The sequence below is a fragment of the Prionailurus viverrinus genome, chromosome E1 (genome assembly GCF_022837055.1).
Source record: "Prionailurus viverrinus isolate Anna chromosome E1, UM_Priviv_1.0, whole genome shotgun sequence".
Lineage (NCBI taxonomy): Eukaryota > Metazoa > Chordata > Mammalia > Carnivora > Felidae > Prionailurus > Prionailurus viverrinus.
Window position 1 is genome coordinate 13,326,177 of NC_062574.1, and position 25,663 is coordinate 13,351,839.

The 25,663-nt window shown below is 44.9% G+C and overlaps 1 protein-coding gene across 1 annotated transcript; it reads left to right on the forward strand.

Annotated features, from left to right (window-relative positions):
- The first annotated feature begins 103 nt into the window (after positions 1-103).
- SHPK (sedoheptulokinase) lies at positions 104-25,650 on the forward strand. Its single transcript, XM_047832952.1, has 7 exons — positions 104-404; positions 5,990-6,131; positions 14,385-14,568; positions 15,109-15,261; positions 16,246-16,421; positions 20,657-20,857; positions 25,059-25,650. Exons 1-7 carry the CDS (start codon positions 237-239, stop codon positions 25,469-25,471), a joined length of 1,437 nt encoding a protein of 478 aa, XP_047688908.1. The 5' UTR covers positions 104-236; the 3' UTR covers positions 25,472-25,650.
- The last annotated feature ends 13 nt before the right edge of the window (positions 25,651-25,663 follow it).

A 25,663-nucleotide genomic window follows, 5' to 3' on the forward strand; every position in this document is an offset into this window, starting at 1 on the left:
CGCCTTCCATAGCCTCTCCGCCTATAGCCAGGGCCTGCCATGAGGGGTGGCGCGGGGCTCCGCTTTTCTTGACCAATGGGAAGGCGAGAGGCCTCCATGTTGGTGTGGCTGAAGGATTGGCAGGCGAGGCCTCGCGTCGGAGCCTTGAAGCCGGGTGGAGTGTGCGGGAGGGGGCGCTACTCCTCCGACGTCAGCTGTGTTGCGCTTTGAAGCTTTGGCAGCTTCGCCCTCCGACTATGGCTGCACGGTCGGTCATTCTCGGTATCGACCTGGGCACTACGTCTGTGAAAGCGGCCCTGGTGGAGTCCGCGCCCGGCGACCCATCCGGGTTCTTGGTACTGGCGAGCTGTGCCCGGGCTGCGCGGGCCGAGGCAGCGGCCCAGAGCGCTGCGGCAGGGCCCCAGGTGAGGCAGCGTCCTGGAGTTGCACCGCCTCGGGGAGCCACTCTCTTGCTCCTCAAAAGAGGCCTCCCCCCAACCCCTTTTCTGCAAGGAAGTCTCCCCGATTTCTCCAGTCTGCCTGACCTCTGCCTGTCTGCTGCAGCTCCCTCTGATCCGTTAGGTTTCTTCCCGGTGGCTTTCCCACCTGCTGGCACCGATCTCCTTCCTCACTCTCTGGCCTCTGGTGTCCTTGCTTATGGCGCTGTATCCCCGTGCTCTCAGCCCTCCACTTGACCTGCGGGAAATTTCTCTCCTTGTGTCTGTGGAGTGACCTCAGGCCTCTCTTGTTCTTGCTGTCTCTGCACCTCACACCTGCCGGTGTCAAGTTTAGGATTCAGTTTGTTCCCCAGGGCAGAATCGGATTTTCCTCAGGAACTAAGAGGAAGAATCAGGGCGAAAGAGGCTCTTCTCATTCTGCAGGGGTGGAATGTGGACTGGGGAATTGAAACACTTGGTCAGAAAAAGACACCAGGTTCCAAAAGCTGAGACACCTTGGAGGAAGGACTGCAGAGACAGAAAGACAGGAGAGAGAAGCCGATTAAAATGTTAGAAAAAGATTGGATTCATCATTATACTCAAAACTAGTGTCTTGTGAGAGTTACAAGGTAGAAATGGGGGAGAATTTCACCACAATGAGAGCTCTGGGTTCAGTAACATCATCAGTTCTTAGAACTGGATTCCATTAATTCCCTGAAAAAGGTAGATTCCATTAATCTACCTTTAATCTAAAACTGGATTCCATTAATTCCCTGTGTTCAGTTAATTGACAATAGAAATTAATATGTAGGAATTTTCTGTGTAACCTTTGGACTTTTTTTTCTGGATCTCTACTTGTTCTCCTAGTTGTAATAGGAGGCCTCTAAGGCCCCTTCTAGCCACAAACTCCGATTTTTCTGGGCCATACTCCCAAGAGCTTGTTTTTCACAATCTCTTGTCAGTTATCTGGACTCCGTTGTTTACAGTTCAGAGTCCGTCTTGCTCAGAAACATTTCAGAGGATAAAGATTACAGGAGCACTTTGCATTTTCATTTTTTTAAAATATATGAAATTTATTATCAAATTGGTTTCCATACAACACCCAGTGCTCATCCCAAAAGATGTCCTCTTCAATATCCATCACCCACCCTCCCCTCCCTCCCACCCCCCATCAGCCCTCAGTTTGTTCTCATTTTTTAAGAGTCTCTTATAGCACTTTGCGTTTTCATAGAGACTTTCAAAATTAGTTTGGTTGGGGCATCAGGATACTTTAGAATGATTATTTCACCTCATGGACTGTGAAATGGAGGCAAATTCAGCTCTGACCCTGTGGGGATGAGCAGCTGGGATTAGAGGATGTGAGTTTAGGCAGTGCCCTTTCTCTTGCAATAGGGCCACTTCTTGAAAACTGCTTTCTCCGCTTCCTCCAGTGTTCAGCAGGCTGTTCCGTGTTTACAGGCACACAGTGTGCCACACCTGCCTAATGAGGGGTTTCGGAGAGGCCAGTAATACCCCCCTTGCATCTTCCATGTGTGCTTTGTGCTCAGGGACAAACGGCATTGCTGTAATTTAATCTTTAGCAGAATTTCTCCACCTTGGCACTGTTGATACTTGGGTCAGATGATTCTTTGTTGTGGGGAGCTGTCCTGTGCATTGTAGAATGTTCAGCACCCCTACCTACTACATGCCCGTAGACCCTTCCTACCCAGTTCTGACACCCCAAAATGTCTCCATATTGCCAAATGTACCCTAGGGGACAGAAACACCTGGTGTCCCTGTGCTCTCTCTATGTCCATACTTTTCGTTCTTAAGAAGTATTGTATAGAACAAGGCCAAGCTTGGCAGCTGTATAGAAAGTCAGGCTTTTAGGTGTTTGCAACCTTAAAATATCAGGATTTTTTAGTGAATCTCTGTGACCCTTTCGGAGTTAGTTTTTCCTTTCTGGGCCTCAGTTTCTTCATCTGTAAAGAGGGGTGTGGAGGAGGAGGGTTGACTTGAGTTTCTAAGTTCTGTTCTCAAATCTAAAGTTCTAGGATTTGATCTGGATAGAGTGATTGATAGTCTGAACCAAGAAATGGAGGCAGCGCCTTTCCTGTTACCTGTGGGTATGCCCATTGTCCGAGAGCTACTCCCTCATCATACTCACCACTGAAACTCGAACTAATTGCTGAACACTGACTGCCTCCTTGTCTTCGCTCCCACCTGGCCCATTTCCCTCCTTCACTGTCCCACCCACACAACTCACACACCAGTGGGCCCATTTTAAACAGTGGCTCCTCTGTCCTGGGTTGATATACCATCTGGCCATGTGGGAACTCTTTAAACTAGCACTGTCCCATAGAAACTAGCTACGAAGCTGACCCACACCTGGGATTTCCAGTTCTCTAGTATTAAAGTAAAAAGTAACAGCTGAAATTAATTTTAACTGCATATTTAGCCCCATGTATCCAACATACTTCAATATATAATAATGAATATAAATTTATTAATAAGGTATTGTGCATTTTTCATACTAAATCTGAAGTCTGGTATGTATTTTACACTTGCAACACATCTCAATTCAGTGCCAGCCATGCACCTCCTCTCTGCTGGGCTCTCACTGCCCAGCCAGTTCTGCTGTAGTCTCTCCCCTATACAGTCTCTTTAGGGTCTGGGGCTGCCTCCTCAGGAAAATGATTTGTGTTCCCTCTGCACTTTTTTCCCCATTCTACTCATCCTCACCTTCCTTTTTTTCTGTTTCTTTGTTCACACTTGTTTGGAGCCTAGAACTGCCCCTGCCCAAGGCCAGCAGGCTGACGGACAAGTGAGGGGTCTGTCCCAAGGAGGGGGAGGGCTGTGTTCAGCCCTGGGCAGGATAGCCTGGGGCTTGAGGGCTCAGTCTTCAGATGCTTTTCCAAGACCGGAAGCTTTCTCAGTTCCCCAGAGACCAGACATTTATTAAGAACGGAGCCACATTTCTCTTCTGAGTTTTCCAGGGGTCCTTCTAGTTGTTAAGCTTATTATACCTTGAGGTGATTTTTGTGTGCCAGAAACATTGCACTTTGGTTGAAATCAAAGTAAGTATTCAATTTACTAAATTCAGAACCCTAGTTCTTAAACTTTTAAATTTAGCTTATAAAGCTGGTTCCATTTATAAGTCTAACATGTCACTATCATTTTTGAGGGCCTTTGAATAATACTTAATGCTATTTCAGTTATATTTATATATATAGATAAATATATATTTATCTAGTGTATAACTAAGATACACTATATACACTAGATAAGTATATATTTATCTATATATAGATTTATATTTGTATTTTTCATAAATTAATTTATAAACTTATAAATATTATATATATATATATATATATATTTAGGTACTGTAGTTGCCTGACCCACAGCTTTTCAGAATACTTAAATAATTCTTATAAATCTAATAAGTTAAATGGATAACTACATAAACTTTAAATGCTCTTATATGTTTAAAATCCTTTTATAAATATACAGTAATGAGATTTGAACTTATAATCACAAATCTAGATCAGTTACTCAATTTCACATTTTAACTTGGAGTTGCAAAGGTAACCTAGGCCAAATTCTCTTAAACATATAAATTTACCTAAAATACCAAATGCTCAGATTTCCTTAAGCACAAATGTTAATCACATAGGTATGACTCTTTTAAACATGCATGTTTAATTCTTTTTTTTTCTTTTTTTTTTTTTATTTATTTTTTTTATGAAATTTATTGACAAATTGGTTTCCATACAACACCCAGTGCTCATCCCAAAAGGTGCCCTCCTCAATACCCATCATCCACCCTCTCCTCCCTCCCACCCCCCATCAACCCTCAGTTTAATTCTTGATCAAGGAAGCAGTTCTGTCATCTGGGTTGCTTTTCCAAGTGTATATATTTTGGTGGCCTCCTTAGCTTATTGAGACTTCTTACTGATTAGAGGCATCTCCTGGGATGGGATGGGATCTTGGAGTCTGATTTCTAGCCTTTAACAGAGACTTCATAATTTAGAAGAAGAGATGGTCATGGAAACCTAAATTTTTTGGTGTGAGTCACCTACTTTTGAAGTTATATTAGTTTCTACCTCCCACCCATCTGGATGTACTGCTTGATTGGATTTGGCATTTCATTATCTCTAAGATCCCTAAATGTGTTTTCCTATCTGATTCCAGACACCTCTAACTTTTTTCAAATCCTGCATTCTATTCATATTCTTGTCTCTTAAGACCACTGGACCCAGAGATATTAGCATGCTATTTGATTATATTCTTAACTCTCTTGACTTTGTTTTTCAAGGTTATTTTGCCTAGACAAGTTTGTAAGGAGGCAAATCAGGGGAAAAGGCAAATCAGGAGAAGATGGTCCTGACTGTCTTGAATCTCATTTCCACCCCTAAAAATCTTTCTATACTATCAGTCTCTTTCTGGGTACCTTATCTCATTGCCTAATTAATCTTCTGAACACACTGCTCTGCTGATGATACTGTCCCATTCAGAAAGCCCCAAGGGCTCCCCATTGGCTTTAGGAGGAGCCCCTTACTCTGGGGCTCAAGGTCTGCCATTGGGCTCACCCTCTCTTTTATAGCCTCATTTCCCACCACACCCTTGCATGGACCATTTCACTGTTGCTGTGCCCAGGTATTCTCTGGGCTTTCTTCTTGCCTGCCTTCCCTAGTGGATGTTTTATTCCTTTTTTTTTTTTTTTTTGTAAGTTTATTTATTTATTTTGAGAGAGAGAAAACACGTGTGCAAGTGGCCCAGGGTGAAGGCTCGTGTGTGAGAGCCAGGGAGGGGCAGAGAGAAAGGGAGAAAGATAATCCCATGTGGGCTTTACGCTGTGAGCACAGAGCCTGATGCAGGGCTTGATCTCAGGAACCGTGAGATCATGACCTGAGCCAAAATCAAGAGTTGGACAGTTAACTGACTGAACCACCCAGGTGCACCCCTGCCCCCCCCCCCCCCCCCCCCGTTGGTGTTTTGTTTCCAAGTCTAAGGCCTGGCCCTAAAGGCACTGAGGAAATGTTTGTCAGATGGATGAACTAAAGTCCCAAGTAGAAGCAAACACTAGGGCTTGTCCACGAGGCCTTTCCTGGCTACACCTTTCCTTCCAGGTTCCTTCCTGCTGTGTTCCATCCTGCCCTTATCCCAATCCTCTGTGTGCCTTGAGATAGACCCTTAATTGCTCCTTACATCTTGGTCTTGTGTTTTCCTATCCTTAATGTTAGACTGTCAGTTCCTATAGGGCAGGGGCAGTGCTTTTCTCAGCTCAGACTTGCCCACAGTAGAGGGCAGAGTCTTAGCCATTTTGGAACCTCATTTGCCCCAGCGCCTCACCTGTGCAGGGAGGGAGTGGAATCTCGTCCACCACATTCCTACTCTAGGTGCTGTTGGAGGTGGTGGAGAACCCTCAGTCCCACATGTCATCCGTGAGCCTAGTCAGCAGGTCCTGGAAGTGACCCCAGTGGAATTAGCTGGGCAGCTCAGGAAATCCCTTGGGGCCTCTACCCTACCCCCCCCCCCCCCCCCCCGCCTGTCTGTGTGCCACTGCCTGACTCGTCCTGTTCTGTTTCCAGGGGCGGGAGCAGGATGTAAGCAGAATCATCCAAGCCCTAAATGAGTGCCTTGCTGCCCTTCCTCAGCAGTTGCTCCAGGAAGTCTGTGGCATTGGAGTATCAGGACAGATGCATGGAGTCATGTTTTGGAAAACAGGCCAAGGTATGCTGGGCTCCAGGGATGATCATGTGCTTCTAGCAACCACTGTGGAACAGCAAAGTGCTGCGGAGGGCTCTCTCTGAAGGATCGGGTCACCCTGCAGTAGGAATGGAATGGCACATGTTGTCTCTTGTATTTTGTGTACGTCCTGTATGTTGTGTACCTCCTATCTTGTACAAATGTGTAATGAGTAAGCGAACTGTCCACTCACACACCATCCATCAGCAGGGTGAGGGAAAAGAGTGACTTGTCTCTGATTCTCTGTAGGATTCAGTGGAGTGGATTTTCCACAGCTTTCTCTTTTGTGTCAGGGTCTCAGAGCATCAAAGTAGACAACTAAGAGATTAGTGTGGTTATAGGAGATGCCAAGACACAGTGGAAATACTTTTGAATTTGGGCATACTTTTTGTTGTTTGTCATAGTCACAGACATTTGTGATTTTTGAATTCCAGGGCTTGTCCTTTTTATGGGCTCAAGTGCTAAGAATTATTTAGTTGGTTGTCTTATATCTTAAATGCCATAGTGCAGGTGACCTGTTCTTTTTGGCCTCTAGGAAGAGACTTATTAAGCCAGCAAAATAATGATGAGTAATTTACATGCCAGATGTTGGGCTAAGGATGTTACCTGCATGATCACATTGAACATTCCTGACATCTTCATGATATAGGTTACATTATTGTCCCCATTGTGCAGATGAGAAGTGGAGGTTCTGAAGTTAATATGCCTGGGCTCATATGGCAGCAAATGGGGACTCCAGCTTTTGAACCCAGGTTGGTGTGACTTCAGACACTAAGCTTTTAAAGGCCTCTTGGAGAACCAAAGCTGCACGAGGGTGCAACAGTTCAATGAAGCCAGGAACTTCCCAACAGAATGTCTGAGGAAGGATTAGGATATTATGAGCTCCTATTACAGCAAGCATTAAAAAACTTTTTTAACTAAAAAGTTCTATACAGACATAAAAGTAGGGAGTATTATGGACCAACACACACCCATTACCCAGCTACTTTACTGCAGGGTTTTTTTTATTAAGGTTTAAAAATTTATTTTGAGAGAGAGAGAGCATGCACAAGCTGGGCAGGGGCAGAGAGAGAGGGAGAGAGAGAGAAACCCAAGCAGGCTCTGCACTGTCAGTGCAGAGCTGCATTCAGGGCTTGATCTCACGAACTGGGAGATCATGACCTGAGCTGAAATCAAGAGTCAGACGTTTAGCAGACTGAGCCACCCAGGCACCCCCTACTGTAGGTATTTTAAGTAGAGGACGGATGGCTACTTTGGGGGCTGTAGTTAAGGGGATTTGAACACCAGATTCACCCCTTTTTGCCTGGAGAGTCAGTGATTCCAGTTCCCCGGGGCCAAGTGAGTGGTGACCTGCTTCTCAGCAGCATGACTGGTGTCTAGTGATGCATCCTTTGATCAGTTCCCAGGAGGGGCTGGGTGGACTGTAGAAGCCAGTGCAGGACCTCTTCTTCCCTCTTCCTCATCTGCCTGTTGTCAGGCTGCCTGGGACCACAGGAGCTGCTTGGCTCCAATCAGTAGCAGGAGGAGAAGGCCGATTAGGGTGTTACAGCTGACCTCTCAGAGGGAGTCTAGGTTGTAAAAACTTTTTAAACTCCTTAATTTTGCATTAACGAGAATAAATGTCCTTTTAATACTAAAACCTGTCCCAAAGAGGATAGCAGAGATCTAATGATTGTGGTCTGGTCATCTGCCTCCGTTTCTGCCCATTTCCTGGACTCTGTAACAACCACACAAACCATTGCCCACATTGTTGGAGAGAGCTGCTTAATATTTCATTGAGTCAGCCCACATGCCTCCTTGCTTTGTTTTCTGCTTCTGGGAAGGAGGGAAACCACTATTTGACGATGGTAATACTTGCTTAGCAGAGTTGAGTGAAATCGTACTTGGGATCAAGACATTGTGTTTTTAATGGTGGCCATAAATCAGTTTAGCTTCAGTACCTACAGTGAATAAGGCTCAGTACTTGACCCCACGGGAGACGTAGAAACTAGCAGACGAAGCCCTCACCTTCCAGGGCACACTCAAGGCAGTCAACACAGACAGGCACCAGTAAGCCGAGCGGAGACCTAATTGCTTCCATGAGGGCACAGGCCAGCCAGCGGGGAGAGGAAAAACAGTGAGAGTGTCTTCTGAGAGGCCTGTGGTTACGCCTGTAGACTCCATTTCGAGGGTCAGTAATAGCAGGAGAGAAGTGGGCATGATAAGACCAAGCTAAAAGGCAAGCGGCTGACTGGGAGAAAATGTTTGCTTGTGTGAATAATATGGGTTCATATAAAGAAATAAGGACAGAGAAAGGACAAATTGTCCTGTGGAAAATGGGCAAAGGATACCGATAGGCAGTTCCTAGAAGAGGAAATACAAGTGGCTAATAAGCATATAAAAAGAGGCTCAATGTCATTAGTAATTAGGGCAGGGCAGATGAAAACAACAATGAGAAATCATTTCCACCCACTGAATTGTAAGAAATCAAAGTTTGAAAATGTCAAGGTTGGGAAATGGGGTGGAAAATTGATTTTTTTTTTAAAAATTTTTTTTTTCAACGTTTATTTATTTTTGGGACAGAGAGAGACAGAGCATGAACGGGGGACGGGCAGAGAGAGAGGGAGACACAGAATCGGAAACAGGCTCCAGGCTCTGAGCCATCAGCCCAGAGCCTGACGCGGGGCTCGAACTCACGGACCGCGAGATCGTGACCTGGCTGAAGTCGGACGCTTAACCGACTGCGCCACCCAGGCGCCCCGAAAATTGATATTTTTAAATATGGCCGGTGGTAGTATAAATTAGCATGGCGGTTTGGAGGGCAGTTTGGCGGGGGCCTGTTCCAAACAAGGGGGCTGCTGTGACTCAGCAGCTTTGCTACTTGGTATCTGCTCAGGAAAATTACTTTACCATGTATGTGCATAAGGAGGTGTAATCACGGTCGTTCATTACCCTGTTATGGTAGCGAAAACTGGCGTTTAAGCGCGTTTAAGCTCTGGGGAATGGATGCATAAATGGTGGTATGCCCAGGCCTGTAGGAGGATGTGCAGTGTAGTCAAAAAGAATAAGGCACATTCACATACACTCACATGGAAAGGCCTCTAGAACATTTGCTGGATGTTAAAAATAACCCCTGGAAGAAGAAATATAGTACAATGCTGTTTGCTTAAAAAAAAAAAAAAATAGACAAAAACAAAATAAAGTCAATCAAGCCAAACAAAATATGTTGTGTGAGTGTGAAAACTTGAGATAGTTCCCCACAAGTGCTAACAGGGACAGGAGTGAGGCCAGGACTCAGGTAGGGGTATAAGCGGACCTCTGGCTTTATCTGTAATAGCTGAACATCTCATACCGAGAATGCATTCACTTGTCACTTCTGTAATTAAAAAATTAAAAATATATCAATTCTTTGCCAAAAGAGAGAGAGAGAGAGAGAAGGAAGAAAGAAAAAAGTTAACAAATATCAGACCAAATTCTGAAACAGAGTGGATTTGAATCTTGGTTCTACCATTTAATAGCTATGTGACCTTTGGCAAATTTTTCTTAACTTCTCTCTGCTTCATTTTTCTTGTAAAAAGGGAAGAATTATGATGCCTATATTATAAGGCTGTTATATAGATTAAATGAATTATTTTTGAAGTGCTTTCAAGAATACCTGGTACATAGTAAGGATTCCATATTTGTTTTCTCATATAAACAAAATAAAACTGTTAGTAAAAAAAAATTTTTTTTTAAAGGATCAAAGAGTTTTGGAAGCAGATAAAGGGGTTGAAAAAAAGCTGTAGAAATCCGGCTTTGGGCTGGAATAAGAACCCCAACTTTAGGGACACCTGGGTGGCTCAGTCAGTTGAGCATCTGACTCTTGGTTTTGGTTCAGGTCATGATCCCGGGGTCGTGGGACTCCATTGCACTGAGCATGGAGGCTTCTCCCTCCTGCCACCCTCTCTCTTTGTCTCCCTCTCTCTGCCCCTCTCCCACTCACTTGCTCTCTCTTTCTCTCTCTCCCTAAAAAATACAAGAATTTTTAAAAAGTAAGAAATACATGTTTAAAAAAAAAGAATCCCGGCTTTAAGTGTAGGTACAAATACAGTATGTAGTTGTGGAGGTGCACTGTTTTGCCCCCACCCCTACCCCAAGTGAAACTTCATACACTTCAGGTGCATGATCTGTTAGGCATCTCCCTGCTCTTCTGGTTACTGGCTGGGGATACCAACCAGAGTTTGACAAGCTGTCTCAGAGCCTTTGCCCTGACCCATCTACCTGCAGCATGTATCCCCAGACATTCTTTTAAAAAAAATTTTTTTTTAATGTTTATTTATTTTTGAGAGAGACAGAGACAGAGACAGAGAGCAGGGTAGGAGCAGAGAGAGGGGGAGCCACAGAATCCGAAGCACGCTCCAGGCTCCAGGCTCCCAGCTGTCAGCACAGAGCCTGATGCGGGGCTTAAACTCACGAACCGTGAGAACATGACCTGAGGTGAAGTCAGATGCTTAACCGACTGAGCCACCCAGGCGCCCCCTCCCCAGACATTCTTAGGGCTCACTCTCTTCTTTCATCCAGGTCCCTCCTCACACGTCACTTCAGAGAAGACTTCCCTGATCACCCTTCAAAAATCTATCACTGCTGTTTATTTCTTCACAGCAATGGAAAGTATCAGATATTATATACTTGTTTGTGTATATTCTATATACCTAGCATATAAGCTTCATGACAGTAGTGACTTTTTCTTGTTGATTGCTGCATTCTCAGGGACTAGAACCCGTGCCTAATACATATTAGATACTTAATAAACATGTCATTCAATCACCCACGTATGAATGAACAAATGGATGTTTCATGGTCTGGAGCAAAGAGGGGAGAGGCAGTTAAGTTTCTTTCTTTGGTTCTTAATGAAAAAAATTTATAGGGAAATGTAATGATTTTGGCTCCCAAATCTGGGGCCTCAGATCAGACATAGCCACAAAATAGCTGCATGTGAGGCTTTGCCCTGCTTTGCTTTATGGTAGGCATTGTTCTCATCTGGAGGCCATCTCAGGACATATGGAGAACAAATTCTCATCTCTGTCCATTAGATCCGGAGTGTTCTTGTTACTGATAACCTTTCTCAACTGGCACTCAAGATTCTTTTCCCATTCTGCTACAGTGGTTGTATTTATATTCTGTGGAAGTGTGAGAAATATTCCCTATATGAGAAGAGGAGAAAACAAAACATATGTAGGGATGTGTATTGTCTTTCTTGAAGGCTGCTGCAAATCTTAGACTCCAGACAGAGTTTAGAAGGTAAAGATTCATTTGCATCATCATTATCATCACTAACATTAATTGAGTACTGACTGTGTCAGGTACTGTTCTAAATGCTTTACATGTGTTAACTCATTTAATACTTACAACCCTACACACACAACACACACTACATACCCTAACCCTAACTCTAACCCTTCCCCTTGCCACTAGTCTAAGAGTGAAGTCGACACATGGCAGGAAGAGCTACCAGGACCCAGGAAAGAATTATAAGTGTCCTTTACCTCTGGGCTTCCGGATACAGTTGCCACCAAGATGCTGAACTAGCTTGACAGCTGGCTGTCTCTGCCGAGGTCAGTTTTAGAGGAATCATAAGAGAAAAACACCAAGGAAAGGGGAGAACATTGTGAGAGAGCCTGGGGTGATGGGGCTGCTTTGATTTGGGATGTGTGGGTTGACAGTGGCTTGGGTCTGGGGCAAGAGGCAACCAGCCTTGCCTGTGAGAGGATAAATCAGGAGGGGAACAGCTGGTCCCCTGGACTGCCATGGCTTTGGGACAAGCAGCATTGTCCGCATACCCTCAGCAGCTCTGGTGTCTTCAGGAATAAAATCAAGGCAGTGGAGAAAAGCACGAGTCTCTTTCCAAACCCCAGGGCTGGTGACACTGCAATCTAAGGATCCTCAAAACATTGTTTTTTCCTGGGAGGCAGAGTGGAAATACTGACCTGAGGAGATGTTTTGCAGGGTGGGATGGATTAGCTGTAGATTTACCCCAGGATTCATTCATCCTTTCCAGCCACTTGGAGGCTGGCAGGGATTGAGATCTGGCCCATTTACACTGACTGACAGAGTAGCCAATAGTCCCAGCACAAAATGAGTTCATGGGCCAGGACAATAAGACATTTGAAGAGCACAGCTGTTTCACAAGAAAAACATTGTGCCAGGTGATTTGATGGAGATTCTTTGAGAAACAACTGTTAGAACGGTCAGTCTAATTTAAAATTAGCTTGACATACCTACTAAAATGTATGAAAGGAGAATATTAGCAAGAAAACATAAAAAGCACCAAGGAGAATTATTAGGTCTGAAAAAATATAATGGTTGAAATAAAGAATGTAATAGACGGGATTAATAACAAAATGGATAGAACTTCAGGACAAATTTGAAAATAAAAGATGCAAATTTAGAAAATCTCTCAGAAGGAAGAAGAAAAGGACAAAGAAGTAAAAAATATAAAAGAAAAGGTAAGAGATATTGAAAATACAAATAGAAGCACTAGCATCTGAATAGTAGGAGATCTAGAAAAGGAAAAATAAAAGTGGTAGAGGAGGAAATATTTGAAGAACTAATGAAGAAAATTTACCATAACTGACAAAATAATATCTTACACACCAGACTGAAGGGGTGCATAGAATGTCAAAGAAGGGAGAGAAGGAAAACCTCACAGCCAGATATATTATAGTGAACTTTCAAGGATTTCAGACAAAGAAAATACCAAAAGCATACACAGTGAAAGACCAGATCCTATATAAAAGAAGTACAAACAGATTGACTAGACATTTTTCAATAGCAACATTCTATGTAAAAATGCAATGGAATAGTATTTTGGTTACCTACTGGTGTATAGCAAACTACCTCCAAACTCAGTTACTTAAAACAGCAAACATTTTATTATATCTTGTACAATTTACTTCTGCATATCAGATAGAGCTACTGTACACGGAGTTGATGGAGGTTGCTTGGGAGTATTTGTGTAGTGGACAGATGGGTCTGGAGGGTTCAAGAGTGGCTCTATTCAATGCTTGATGCCTTGGTAGGGAAGGCTGGAAGGCTGGAGTCAGCCTGGAGGATGGCCTCTAGATGCCTACATGTGACTTCTCCATGTAGTTTCTCCAGCATGGTGGCCTTAGGACTTCTTTTTTTTTTTTTTAAGTTTATTTATTTATTTTGGTGGGGGGAGGGGCAGAGAGAGAGAATTCCAAGTAGGCTCCACATTGTCAGCATGGAGCCCAATGTGGGGCTCAATGTCATGAACCATGAGACCACGACCTGAGCCGAAATCAAGAGTCAGATGCTTAACTGACTGAGCCACCCAAGTGCCCCAGGTAGTGGGACTTCGTACATGGTGGCTGGCTTCCCCCAGAGTGAGTGCTCCAAAAGGCTCTGGTGGGAGCTGCAAGACTTCTATGACCTAGCTTTGGGGGTCCTAGGATGTCACTACCCCCACATTCTCTTGGTCAAGCAAATCAAGTCCAGCCTAGATTCAAGGAAAGAGGATTTAGATTCTGCCCCTTAATGGGAGGAGTAGCAAGGAATTTGTGGCAATCTATCACAAATCTAGAAAGTGTTTTTAAGTATTGAAGAAAAGGAACTTAGGACCTGGAATATTACAACTGTCCTTCAAGTATGAGGATATGAAAAGATATTCGGAGCCATGTAGGCCTTTAGATGCTTTGCCACAGAACGAACTATACTGAAACTAGTTTTGGGGAATTTAAATAAGAGCAGAGAAAGATCCAGAAGATTTCAAGAGATAAATGACATAAATGAAGTAAAGATGGCTAGATTCCTGAATAAAGTTTGATGCCTAAAAATCAGTTAGCTAAGACCAAAGTAAAAGAGAAAATATATCCATCGTCATCCAGAATCCAGTCTAGGTAGTATCCTCATGGTAAGAGTTGGAAGGATGGAGACTAGGGGACTTGAGAGTGTGCTAAGTTTCTTTCCTTACAGGGTGAAAGGGGATATAATATCAACTGTAAAAAATGAATAAAAAGGAATATAGAAGAAGTGGGATAAATGGAGGGAGTAGGTGACTTGCCCAGGGTCACACAGCCATTGGTGATGGAGCCAGGTATTAAACCCAGGTGCTCTTACATCAGAACCCAGGTGTGTGAGTGAAGCATTATCATGGGTGATAAAGTCATGCTTTAACCTCACTGGCAGAATGGTCTCACGGACATGCTGCTGCTGGTCAGTGGCTCTTTTCTCTGTGTTTGGTAATCTCCTTTGTTTCAGGCTGTGAATGGACAGAGGGAGGGGCCTCCCCTGTGTTTGAGCCCAGAGCTGTGAGCCACCTGGTCACATGGCAGGATGGCCGGTGTAGCAGCGAGTTCCTGGCTTCTTTGCCCCGGCCAGAGTCCCATCTCAGTGTGGCCTCAGGGTTTGGCTGTGCAACCATCTTCTGGCTTTCGAAGAATAGGTACGGACAACTGTTTTTGAATTGGATTCTGGGTTTCCAGGGAAATGAGAGTGGCCAGAGGGCTATACCTCCAGCTGGTCAGCATCACTCCACATGCTGGAGTGTTCCTCAGTCAGGTGGCCTGGCACAGAGTGTGGTCACAGGACCTAGACTTGGTCCAGAGCTGCTTCATTTCTCAGAAGTCTTGGTTATCTGATTCTAACCAGGGGCGGAAAGAAAGGGGCAGAGAGGACAAGGGACTTGCCAAGGGTCACATGGTGAGTTAATGGTAGGGTCAGGGCTGCTGAGAACGGCCAATGTCGGGTTTTCCCAGGCGTTCTCCCCCGAGACCACTCCCCTAAGGCTGACTCCAGCCAGCTGTGTTTTGAGTGGCTGGGAGGTCCTCACCCCGGGAAGTTTACTTTTCAGGGAGCTGCAGCATGTGGGGTGCTGGTTGCCACCCGGCTATGCCATGTCTAGTCCACTGCCTGCAGCTAGGTGTGGTGCATGCTTTCAAGTTGCTATTAGACCATGTTGAATTGTTTTTGATATGAAAACTAGCCCAGAGTTCCTGAAGTCCTATGATGCAGTGGGCACCATCCATGACTATGTGGTTGCCATGTTGTGTGGCTTGCCAAGATCCCTGATGTGCGACCAGAATGCCGCTAGCTGGGGATATTTCAACACTCAGAGCCAAAGCTGGAACTTCGAGATGTGAGTATATCCTTGCAGGCCGGCTCCAGGCTTAAGGTCAGAATCTCTAATGTGAGAGCTTCAGTGGGACTTTCCCATTCAAGAAGAGTGGAGGATTCCAAGAGGCCAGGAATCAAGTTCCAATGTCCTTCAGCCTGCTTCAGTCACCAGGCATGGGTGGGCCTAGCTGTCAGCGAACCCTTGCAGGGGGTTACCCTGTACGCCATGCTGTCCTGCTCTTCCACAATTGCCCAAACCTAGGTTGGCTTCCCCAGTTCTCTGTGACTCAGCCCTAGCCTATAGATTTCAAAGAATAACTTTCACTATAATAAAGTTTAAAATAAGGTTAAAAAATGGAAGTAGCAGTCTTGAGAGATGTCTTTTAAAAGTTCTTTTTAAGCAATCTTTTGCCTTTTCAGATCCAGAAATCCAGTGCCCTATAAGTTCACTTCCTTCAGGGTCCAAATTCTGAGCTCTGTAATAAAACAAAAAGCACCTGGTAGTTCAGGTAAAGGACTTTCCAGCATGTTTTATAAAATTGACAGCCCGTGTTCACTAACCCCGAGTGATGAATGCGTTTGGTATTCAGGAGACTGATGGATTTGACTTTGGTTTGGCCTGTGCTAACTGATTGTGACTTTGTGTTGGAACTCTATCTCCCTTTGCAGAGTATTTGTGTTCCCTTCAAACATAGGAGGCTGAGTGGGGATGATATCTGGCTCTTGTGTAATCCTTCCTGATCACCCCTGCTTACACTGGTTGTTTTCTTTCCTGGAAGGCTAATCCTAAGCTTTTGAAAGCCAGTGTTCATTCTTTAAAAAATACAAGTCTACTTCTCATGGTTTTAAAAAAAGCCAAAGAGGCCCTCTCTGAAAACACTGGATTCTACCCTCCCTTCCCGTATGTGTTATCCTCTAGTGCTTTCCTTTGTTGAGTTTCCTGGAAACAACAAAGACCAAAAAAACCCAGCACCAGGTAAATACACTGTCCATTTTTGGATTGCAGATTGAGGACCTCAGGCTTTCCCATCCACCTGCTCCCAGACATCGCTGAGGCGGGCAGCTTGGCGGGCAGAACTTCCCGTGCCTGGTTTGGAGTCCCAAAGGGGACGCGGGTGGGCGTGGCCTTGGGTGATTTACAGGCCTCCGTCTATTCCTGTATGGCCCAAAGGACAGATGCGGGTAAGTCTTTCTTCTGTTCCTTCCTCAGACTTCTACTGGTGCCTTCTAAGCTCCAGCTCTGTGTGAGGGTACAAGGGGAACATGTACCAAAGCCTTGGCATCCTGTTGATCGTTATTCTGTAAACATGAAAAACAGCCTCATTCCTACAGGTTCTGAAGCCCCTCCCCTGGGAGCTTGCAATCCTATAGGGCAAGTTCTGTCCCTGACCACAGTCTGTGCTTTTCCTTTCCATGGCCAGGTAAGGGAAATGACTGTTTCTAGCTGGCTGATTGCTGTGTAACTCCATGACCAAGAAAATAGATTAGTAGATTAGGGTTTTTGTTATTGTGTTTCTCAATGAAAGTTCCATCTCATCTGATTAGAAGTGCAGAGTCTTTTCTGTATTCAGTGTAAGAGAGTCACAGTGAGATGGAGGCTGCAGTCTAGGGCAGAGCTTGGTCGACTTTTCCTGTAAAGGATCGGATAATAAATATATTAGGCTTTGTAGGCCATGTCGTTTCTATCATAGCTACGTAACTCTGCTGTTAGAGCCCGAAAGCAGCCATAGCCAATACATAAATGAATGGGTGCCGCTGTGTTCTAACAAAACTTCATTTATAGACACTGAAATGTGAATTCCATAGAATTTTCACATGTCATGAAATTTTCTTCTCCTTTTGATTTCTTTTCAACCATTTAAAAGTGTAAGAACATGCCACTATGATTGTAAAATGCTGCAGCCCCTTTGGAAAACAGCCTGGCAGTTCCTTAAAAGTTAAACATGACCCAGAAATTCCACTCCCAGGTACACACGCCGAAGAGAACTGGAAGCACGTGTCCACACAAACAAGTGTCCACACTTCACCCAGATGTTCCTAGCAGCATTGTTCATAACAACTTATAATTCAAAAAGTAGAAACAATCCAAACTCCCACCAACTGATAAATGCATTTAGAAAGTGTGCTATATCCACACAGCTGAAATGCCACAACATGGGAGTGAAAGGGAGGAATGAAAGAAACCAGTTCCAAAAGGCCGTGTATCGTATGTTTCCATTCCTGTGAAAAGTCTAGAACAGGCAAATCCATAGAGACAGACAGCAGATGAATGGTTGCCAGGGGCTGGGGGAAGCAGTGATTGCTGATGGGTACAGTTCCTTTTTGGAGTGATAAAAATGTTTTAAAATTAGATAGTGGTGATGGTTGCACAACTGTGAATATACTAAAAACCACTGAATTGTACCCTTTAAAAAGTTGTTTTTTGGGGCGCCTGGGTGGCGCAGTCGGTTAAGCGTCCGACTTCAGCCAGGTCACGATCTTGCGGTCTGTGAGTTCGAGCCCCGCGTTGGGCTCTGGGCTGATGGCTCAGAGCCTGGAGCCTGTTTCTGATTCTGTGTCTCCCTCTCTCTCTGCCCTTCCCCCATTCATGCTCTGTCTCTCTCTGTCCCAAAAATAAATAAACGTTGAAAAAAAATATTAAAAAAAAAAAGTTGTTTTTTATGGTGAATTGATGTGAATTATATCTCAATAAAGCTATTATTTAAAAAAAAGTGAGGGGCGCCTGGGTGGCGTAGTCGGTTGGGCGTCCGACTTCAGCCAGGTCACGATCTCGCGGTCCGTGAGTTCGAGCCCCGCGTCGGGCTCTGGGCTGATGGCTCAGAGCCTGGAGCCTGTTTCCGTTTCTGTGTCTCCCTCTCTCTCTGCCCCTCGCCCGTTCATGCTCTGTCTCTCTCTGTCCCAAAAATAAATAAACGTTGAAAAAAAAAAAATTAAAAAAAAAAAAAAAAAAGTGAAAGCCATTCTTAGCTCTCAGACCATACAAAAACACATGGCTGGGTGGGTATGGCCTGTGGGCTGTTGTTTGCCCCTCCCCGGGCTAGGGGAGAATTGGGGCCTGCCTGCCCAAGCTAGGTGGTTGCAGGATGGGGATTTCATTTGACCCTCATGGCAGCCTGGCCAAGTGAGTCCACTCTGGGAGCCCCTCCTTGTTACCAAGGGGAATGGAGAATTCATTCATCTTACCTGAACTCTCTTTGCAGTCACGTCTTCTTTCATCCATCAGATAGAACTATTACACTTCAACCCTGACTTTAAAAAGTCTGACCAGCCTTCTCTATGTAGTTTATTCCTATTTCATTTCATTTCATTTCATTTCATTTCATTTCATTTCATTTCTTTCTTTCTTTCTTTCTTTTCTTTCTTTCTCTTTCTTCTTTCTTTCTTTCTTTCGTTCGTTCGTTCGTTCTAATGTTTATTTATTTTTGAGAGAGAGACAGAGCACGAGCAGGGGAGGGACAGAGGGAGAGGGGGAGACACAGAATCTGAAGCAGGCTCCGGGCTCTGAGCTGTCAGTACAGAGCCCGAGAGGCAGGGCTCAAGCCCACGAACCATGAGATCATGACTTGAGTGGAAGTCAGATGCTTAACCGACTGAGCCACCCAGGCACCCCTATTTTGTGGTATTCCTAAGAAATAACATCTCAAGGACTGTTATTGTTTTGTTTGGGGTAGCAATTCCTCATTCAAGATTAGCTGAGAGGGAAAAGTGAAATTCTGCCCATTTTGTTGGCACTTATATGTGATAAAGTCTTTTAAGGTCAGAAGTTTTTCAAAACCTTCTTTTCTCCCAAATTTTCATCTAAAATCAATGCTCTGGGAATATGTTAAGTTTGTTCTGTGGTTTTTAACTTTCCCAATACACCAGCTCTTGCCTTGTATCATTTCATCTCAAAGTGTGAATGTCAGGGAACTCATGTGGGCTTTGGAGTCAGTCCCCAGGCCTGGGTTAGAATTTAGCCCCTCTCCTTCTTCTGGTGTGGCCTTAGGCAGGTGGCTTTTCTTCCTGAGCCCTTGTCATCATCTAAAATGAGGGTGACAACACCTTTCTCATGGGGTGGTTATGGTGACACAGTGGGCTGGTGCCTGTAAAGAGCTTGGTTCTTTCTTACTACTCTGGTGGTTTTTAAATCATAGGCTGTTCCCTCGACAGAGAGCTCTCCTGTGCCTGGATGTAAATGTGTGTCCTACATAGTAAGTGAGGGGCTAGTCAAGTAGGAAGAAGCTAAGAATTAGGCTCCCTCTTCAGTGAGCTGGCTGTAGTCTCTGGTTCCAGATTGTGGCTGCTGGCTGTAGTCAGTTGTGCTGTGTCTAAGGGCAAGGTTGGTTGGCCTCCATCCTTGACACCTCCACTTCGGGGGACAGGTAGAGGGCATGTTGCTTCTGGTAAAGAGTCACGGGGAAAGGCTTGATGTGGCAGAAGGTAAAGGATATTGACTTTCTGCGATTTGTTTCTGGTCTCCTTGCTTCCAAACCCCCACTAGATGGGAAAGTTAAACGTTGACCTCAGTTATTTCAGACCCCAATACACTGAGAAGCACAGGCTTTTTGGCCAAGTCTTGTGAGAAGTGGAAGAGAAGAGACTCCTAGAACAGTCCATAGGCCCTGGCCTCAATCCAGAGGAGAAAATCATCCCCTCCGTGCTGGGTCTGGGACCTTTTCCCCCACTGGTAGAGGAAGGTTAAGAGAGCCATGGAAATGGGAAAGAGGTGGTGCTTGCCGAAAATGAATGAAGCCTCACCAGAGAGTTAAATACTTGGGCTGAGCTCTTTCTCCCTGCAAATATTTCTCTATTGCTGCGTAACAAATCACCCCAATATTCAGTGGCCTGAAACAGCAAACATTTATTATCTCTCAAAGTTTCTGAGAGTCAGAAGTCTGCATGTGGCTGGATGGTTTGGCTCAAGGTCTCTCATGAAACTGCAATCAAGCTGTTGGCCCCCTGGGACTGCAGTCATCCAAAGACTTGACCAAGCTTGGCGGATCTACTTCTTAGCTCATTCATGTGGTTCTTGGCAGGAGGCCTCAGTTTTTTGCCACATGGGCTTCTGCACAGGGCTGCTCATGACATGGTGCCTGCCTTTCCCCAGAAGAAGTGATCCAACACAGACGCTGCAGTGCCTTTTTATGACCTGGTCTCCAAAGTCACACGTGGTCACTTCTGCTTTATTCTCTTCACTAGAAGCAAGTCACCGAGTCCAGCCCACACTCAGGGGGTTGGGGGGGGGGGTGCGCAAGTCACCGAGTCCAGCCCACACTCAGGGGGTTGGGGGGGGGGGTGCGCAGGAATTAGGCTCTACATCCTGAAAGGAGGAGTACCAAAGAATTTGTGTACCAACACACTCTCCCCCTTTCCCTTTTGTGACTTGTGACCTCTGGGTCAGCCTGACAGGCCTAACTTCTGCTTTCTTTGGACCCTAGTTCTCAACATCAGCACCTCTGTTCAGTTGGCAACCTCCATGCCTCCAGGATTCCAGCCGGCACAGACTCCAGACCCAACAGCTCCAGTCACCTACTTCCCATACTTTGACAGGACCTACCTGGCGGTGGCAGCGTCGCTCAATGGGGGCAATGTGCTGGCCGCATTTGTCCACATGCTGGTACAGTGGATGGCCGATCTAGGTAAGGTGTTGCCCATACAGTGATGTGTTCTGCTTGTCCTTTCTATGTAGCAGTGTCTTGGTGCTGAGTGTGTTATTTAAGCTTCTAGATTCATGTGTCAGACCCAGCCAGGCTCCAACACATTCCTGCCTTCCTTAGGGATCTGGATGTATAGCCTTCCTTCCTCTCATCTTCTGAGCTGCCATCACCTATGGTTTTTTTTTGAGGGGGCATCTTTTCCCCTAACCTTGACTATGGAATATCATCATAGTGTCTTAGCTCTCCCCTGCCCCACTTGGTCACCTTCTCTGTCAAGTAGTCTCTGGGTCCCTTGCGTTTGAAGTCTTCCTTCTAATGACTTCAGACAGCTGAAAATAAAATGATCAAATGTGGATGGTATTTGACAGTATTATAAAATCCTCATAGCACTTATTCCTGGCAAGTAGTTCCTGACTCCCTTTCTTAGAAGGATCCCTGGAAACTCTGATGCCCTCCTGCTTTCTTCAGGATAGAATCGATCAGACCTCTCTCTGCTCTTCATTTGCAGGGAAACCTGCAACCTCCTTCTTTCAGAAGAGGTTCCCTTTCCAAGCACTTAAGGTAGAAATGAAATTTCTGGTCAGCCATGCAGATCTGGGGAAATCGTGTTCATCAGGTGCACTGGTCCACCTGTAGGAGCTCTGAATCAGGTCATTCTGGGGAACTTTCAGCATAGTAACAAAGTGAGGCAGAGCAGCAGGGAGCCCATAGGAAGCTCATACTGGTTGTGTAGACAAGCGTCACTGACCCATGTCAGTCCTCTCAGGCTGGCCAGGGATGTCAGGATTTCAAGGGAATTCTGCCCCCTTGGCTCGGATCCCTTCAGGAATGCTTCATTAAAAGAACAGAACTCGGATTTTGTTTTGCCTTGCATCAGAAAAGGTTTTCAAGAACCAGTCATCAGAACCTTCAGGCAAGCCCTATATTTAGATACTGGTTTAACTGGATGACTCTATCAATTATTGACTGCGTTGACTGGTATTTCTCTTTATACAGAAGTGACTGTTATTTTTACCCCTGAAAGAGATGGTAATACTTAATTTCTCTGTAAGATCTTTTCAAGAAGAAAAGTCTTTTGCATTTTCATGGTTCTTATTTTCATGAAACTGAGTACTTGGAAGGTTAGTATTATAGGTAGCTTAACCTTTTATGAAATTTCTACACTGTGCCATTGGATTAAAAAGTATATAGATGCAAATACAACAAGTTTATTCAGATAAAAGACATCACATCTGTTAACCAGAAATGGAAATATTAAAACATAAGGTGTAAAAATTAAACTCTCTCTCTCTATTCAGAATACTCTAGGTTTGCATTGTTTTCCAGAAGTTGGAAAACAGGCAGTTCCACCCTCGTGTGGTTTAGAGCAGGGACTCTGGAGCCAGGTGGCCTGGGTTTGAATCCCAGCCCCACCACTTCCTTGTGCCCTTGGGCAGGTTCCTTATCCCGTCTGTTCTTCACTTTCCTCATCTGAAAAGAGGTGCTAGTACCTACCTCAGAGGATGGCAAGGATCAAATGAGTTATACTGCAAAGCGCTTAGAATGATGTCTGGCCCATAATAAGTGTGATACAAATGCTTGTGTGGTGGTGCTACCCAGGAGAGTGGCCTCAGTTCTCAGCTCTGTCCTAAGTCATTATATGGCCTTGGCAAGTCCTTTCCCCTTCTGTGTTTTTTCAGTTCTGATGGTCTGTGTTTCTAAGCCCATGATGTGAACATGTGGCAACTCAGTATTTAGATTCTGATGAGGTGGTAAGCCAAGGGATGCAGAAACAGGGCTAGAAGCCGGGTCTTTCCAGTCTCCAGCAGGTATAGACCTTCCTTCAGGTGCCCCTCAAGGCTGGGGTTGTGGCCCAAGTGTTTCCCAGTGAGGAAGAACACTTTATTTTAACATTTTCTTAACATTATTAAGGATATACAAGCACATGGTTCATTGTTTTTTTTTTTCTTTTTAACTATAGACTTTCTTTTCTTTTGAAAGTTTTCCACTCATGTCGTTTTTCTGTTCCATGATCTACTTCAGGATACCACATTGCATTTCATCATCCCATCTCCTTAGTCTCTCTGTTTTCTTTCTTTCTTTTTTTTTAAAGTTTTTATTTATTTAAGTAATCTCTACACCCAACCTGGGGCTCAAACTCATGACCCCCAGATCAAGAGTCACATGTTCCTCTGACTGAGCCAGCTGGGTGCCCCTGTCTGCTTTCTACTTGATTGATCTGTTTTTTTCTATTTCCTCTCCCTTCCTTTTCTTCCCATCAGTTTCATGGTTTTATATTCTTCATCTATTCTTTTAGAAGTTTCGAACACACTGTGTTTCCTAGGATATGGAGAGGTAACCCCTCTTGCACATTGCAGTGCTGGTGTAAACCAGGCCTGCTCTAAGGGGCAAGTATGATGTGCATAACTTTTGAACCAGAAGTTCTCTTCCAAGGACTCGGTCCTACAGATTTATACACTTGTACACACGTGCTAGGTTATTCACCAAGCACATGATTTTTCTGAGATTTTAGTAGAATTTTTAGAGGGAGAGGAGACAATTATTCTGGGGTTTTTTTTGTTTGTTTGTTTAAAGTAGGCTCCATGCCCAACGTGGTGCTTGAACTCACAACCCTGAGATCAAGAGTTGCATGTTCTACTGACCGAGGCAGCCAGGTGTCCCCATTCTGACATATTTAACCAAAGTCCTGCTGATCACATTTTGGCTATAATATTTAACTATTTCTCTCTCCCTCTTTGTTTCATTCCTGAGTGTCTATGGTTGAATTTGTACAAGTTAAATGTGCTGCCAATGAGACTCCATGGCGACTCTGGGGTGGTGGCTGTCAGCACTGGCCTGCACACTGGAACCACTTGTGGAATTAAAAAAAAGTTGTTTTTTTAAATTTTCTTTAAAAAAAATTTTTTTTAACATTTATTCATTCTTGAGAGAGAGACAGAGCATGCGTGGGGGAGGGGCAGAGAGAGAGGGAGACACAGAATCTGAAGCAGGCTCCAGGCTCTGAGCTGTCAGCATACAGTCTGACGCGGGGCTCGAACCCACGAACTGTGAGATCATGACCTGAGCCAAAGTTGGACACTTAACTGACTGAGCCACCCAAGCTCTCTAAAAAATCTTTTTTCTAAGGTTTATTTATCTACTTAGCACTACCCTGGAAGGAGCAGAGAGAGACAGAGAGAGAGAATCCCAAGTAGGCTCCATGGGCAGTGTGGAACTGACACTGGGCTCAATTTCATGACCAGGAGATCATGACTTGAGCTGAAATCAAGAGTCGGACGCTTAACCAACTGAGCCACCCAGGTGCCCATGCTTGCGGAGTTTTTAAAACAATGCTGATGTCCTCGTCCTGTCTGTAGAATGCTGATGATTTGGCTGTGGGGTGGGATGGGGCAGGCATTTTATAGAAGTTCCTCAGGTGATTCTACTTCAAAAGCGTGGTCCTTGGGCCAGCAGTACTGGCTTTTAGAAGTGAATAACAAATACAGAATCTTAGGGCCTGCCTCAGCCATACTGAGTCAGAAACTGCATTTTAATAAGATCCCTAAGTGATTCATATACATATTCAAATGTGAGAAGCATTGGTCTAGACTGGTGGTTTTCAACCTCTGCTGAGGCTGGGCTGGATTGTGATCAGCACTGTGATCCTGGGGTTTCTATGACACTGCTAATAAGTCTAGTAGCAGCTGTGATGATGCTTTTTTTTTTTTTTAAGTTTATTTTTGGGAGAGAGAGAGAAAGTGGGGGAGGGGCAGAGAGACAGGGAGAGAGAGAATCCCAAGCTGAGTCGCATGTGGGGCTTGAACTCACAAACCATGAGATCATGACCTGAGCCAAAATCAAGAGTTGGATGCTTAAACGACTGAGCCACCCAGGTGCCCCATGACGATGCTTTTTGATCAGTGTATTCATTTGTCCTCCTTGGGAGCATTGTTGTAGGATGATTAGTTGTAGGATGGTTAGTGCTTACAGCAACACTTATGAGATCTCTCCTTTAAGTCTAGGCTGGGGTCTGGGGCAGAGCACAGCTAGCCAGACTATGTGAGTCCCTGAGCCAGGAAACATCTAGCCTCAGTGAGAAGCAGCAAGTAGATCTATCCCTGCCCTCTGGGAATTCCAAATTGTCTCAGCCTGCAGCAACAGGTGGGGTGCATGAACTCACACAGGTCTTTTCTGTTCCTGGAAGGTCTGGAGGTCGAAGAACCCACTGTATATTCGTGCATGATCCAGGCAGCTGCACAGCAGAGAGACACCTGCCTAACTATCACTCCAACGGTGTGGGGCGAGAGGCACCTGCCGGACCAGCTGGCCTCAGTGACCAGAATCTCCTCCTCTGATCTCTCCCTGGGTCATGTGACCCGGGCCCTGTGCCGAGGCATTGTTCAAAACCTGCACTCCATGCTTCCATTTCAACAGCTCAAGGAGTGGGGTGTGGAGCGGGTGATTGGCAGTGGGAGTGCGCTGTCCAGGAACGAGGTTCTGAAGCAGGAGGTGCAGAGGGCGTTCCCTTTCCCAGTGTCCTTTGGGCAGGATGTGGACGCAGCTGTGGGGGCAGCTCTGGTCATGCTCCGGAGGAACCTTAACCAGAAGGAGTCTTAATACATTCTTTGGCCAAAGGACTTGCAAATTCTATCTAATTAGCAATTCTCACATGACCTTGGGGTCATCCTTTTCCTGGACACGTTTGTGGGCAGCTTTTTTTTTTTTAATTTTTTTTTTTAACGTTTATTTATTTTTGAGACAGAGAGAGACAGAGCATGAACGGGGGAGGGTCAGAGAGAGGGAGACACA

Bases quoted from the DNA above. Each gene is read 5' to 3' on its own strand.
- SHPK (XM_047832952.1), top strand. From the start codon at position 237: ATGGCTGCACGGTCGGTCATTCTCGGTATCGACCTGGGCACTACGTCT. The intron at 14,569-15,108 runs GTACGGACAACT...TATGAAAACTAG, and splicing joins TTCTGGCTTTCGAAGAATAG to CCCAGAGTTCCTGAAGTCCT. The intron at 15,262-16,245 runs GTGAGTATATCC...TTTGGATTGCAG, and splicing joins CAAAGCTGGAACTTCGAGAT to ATTGAGGACCTCAGGCTTTC.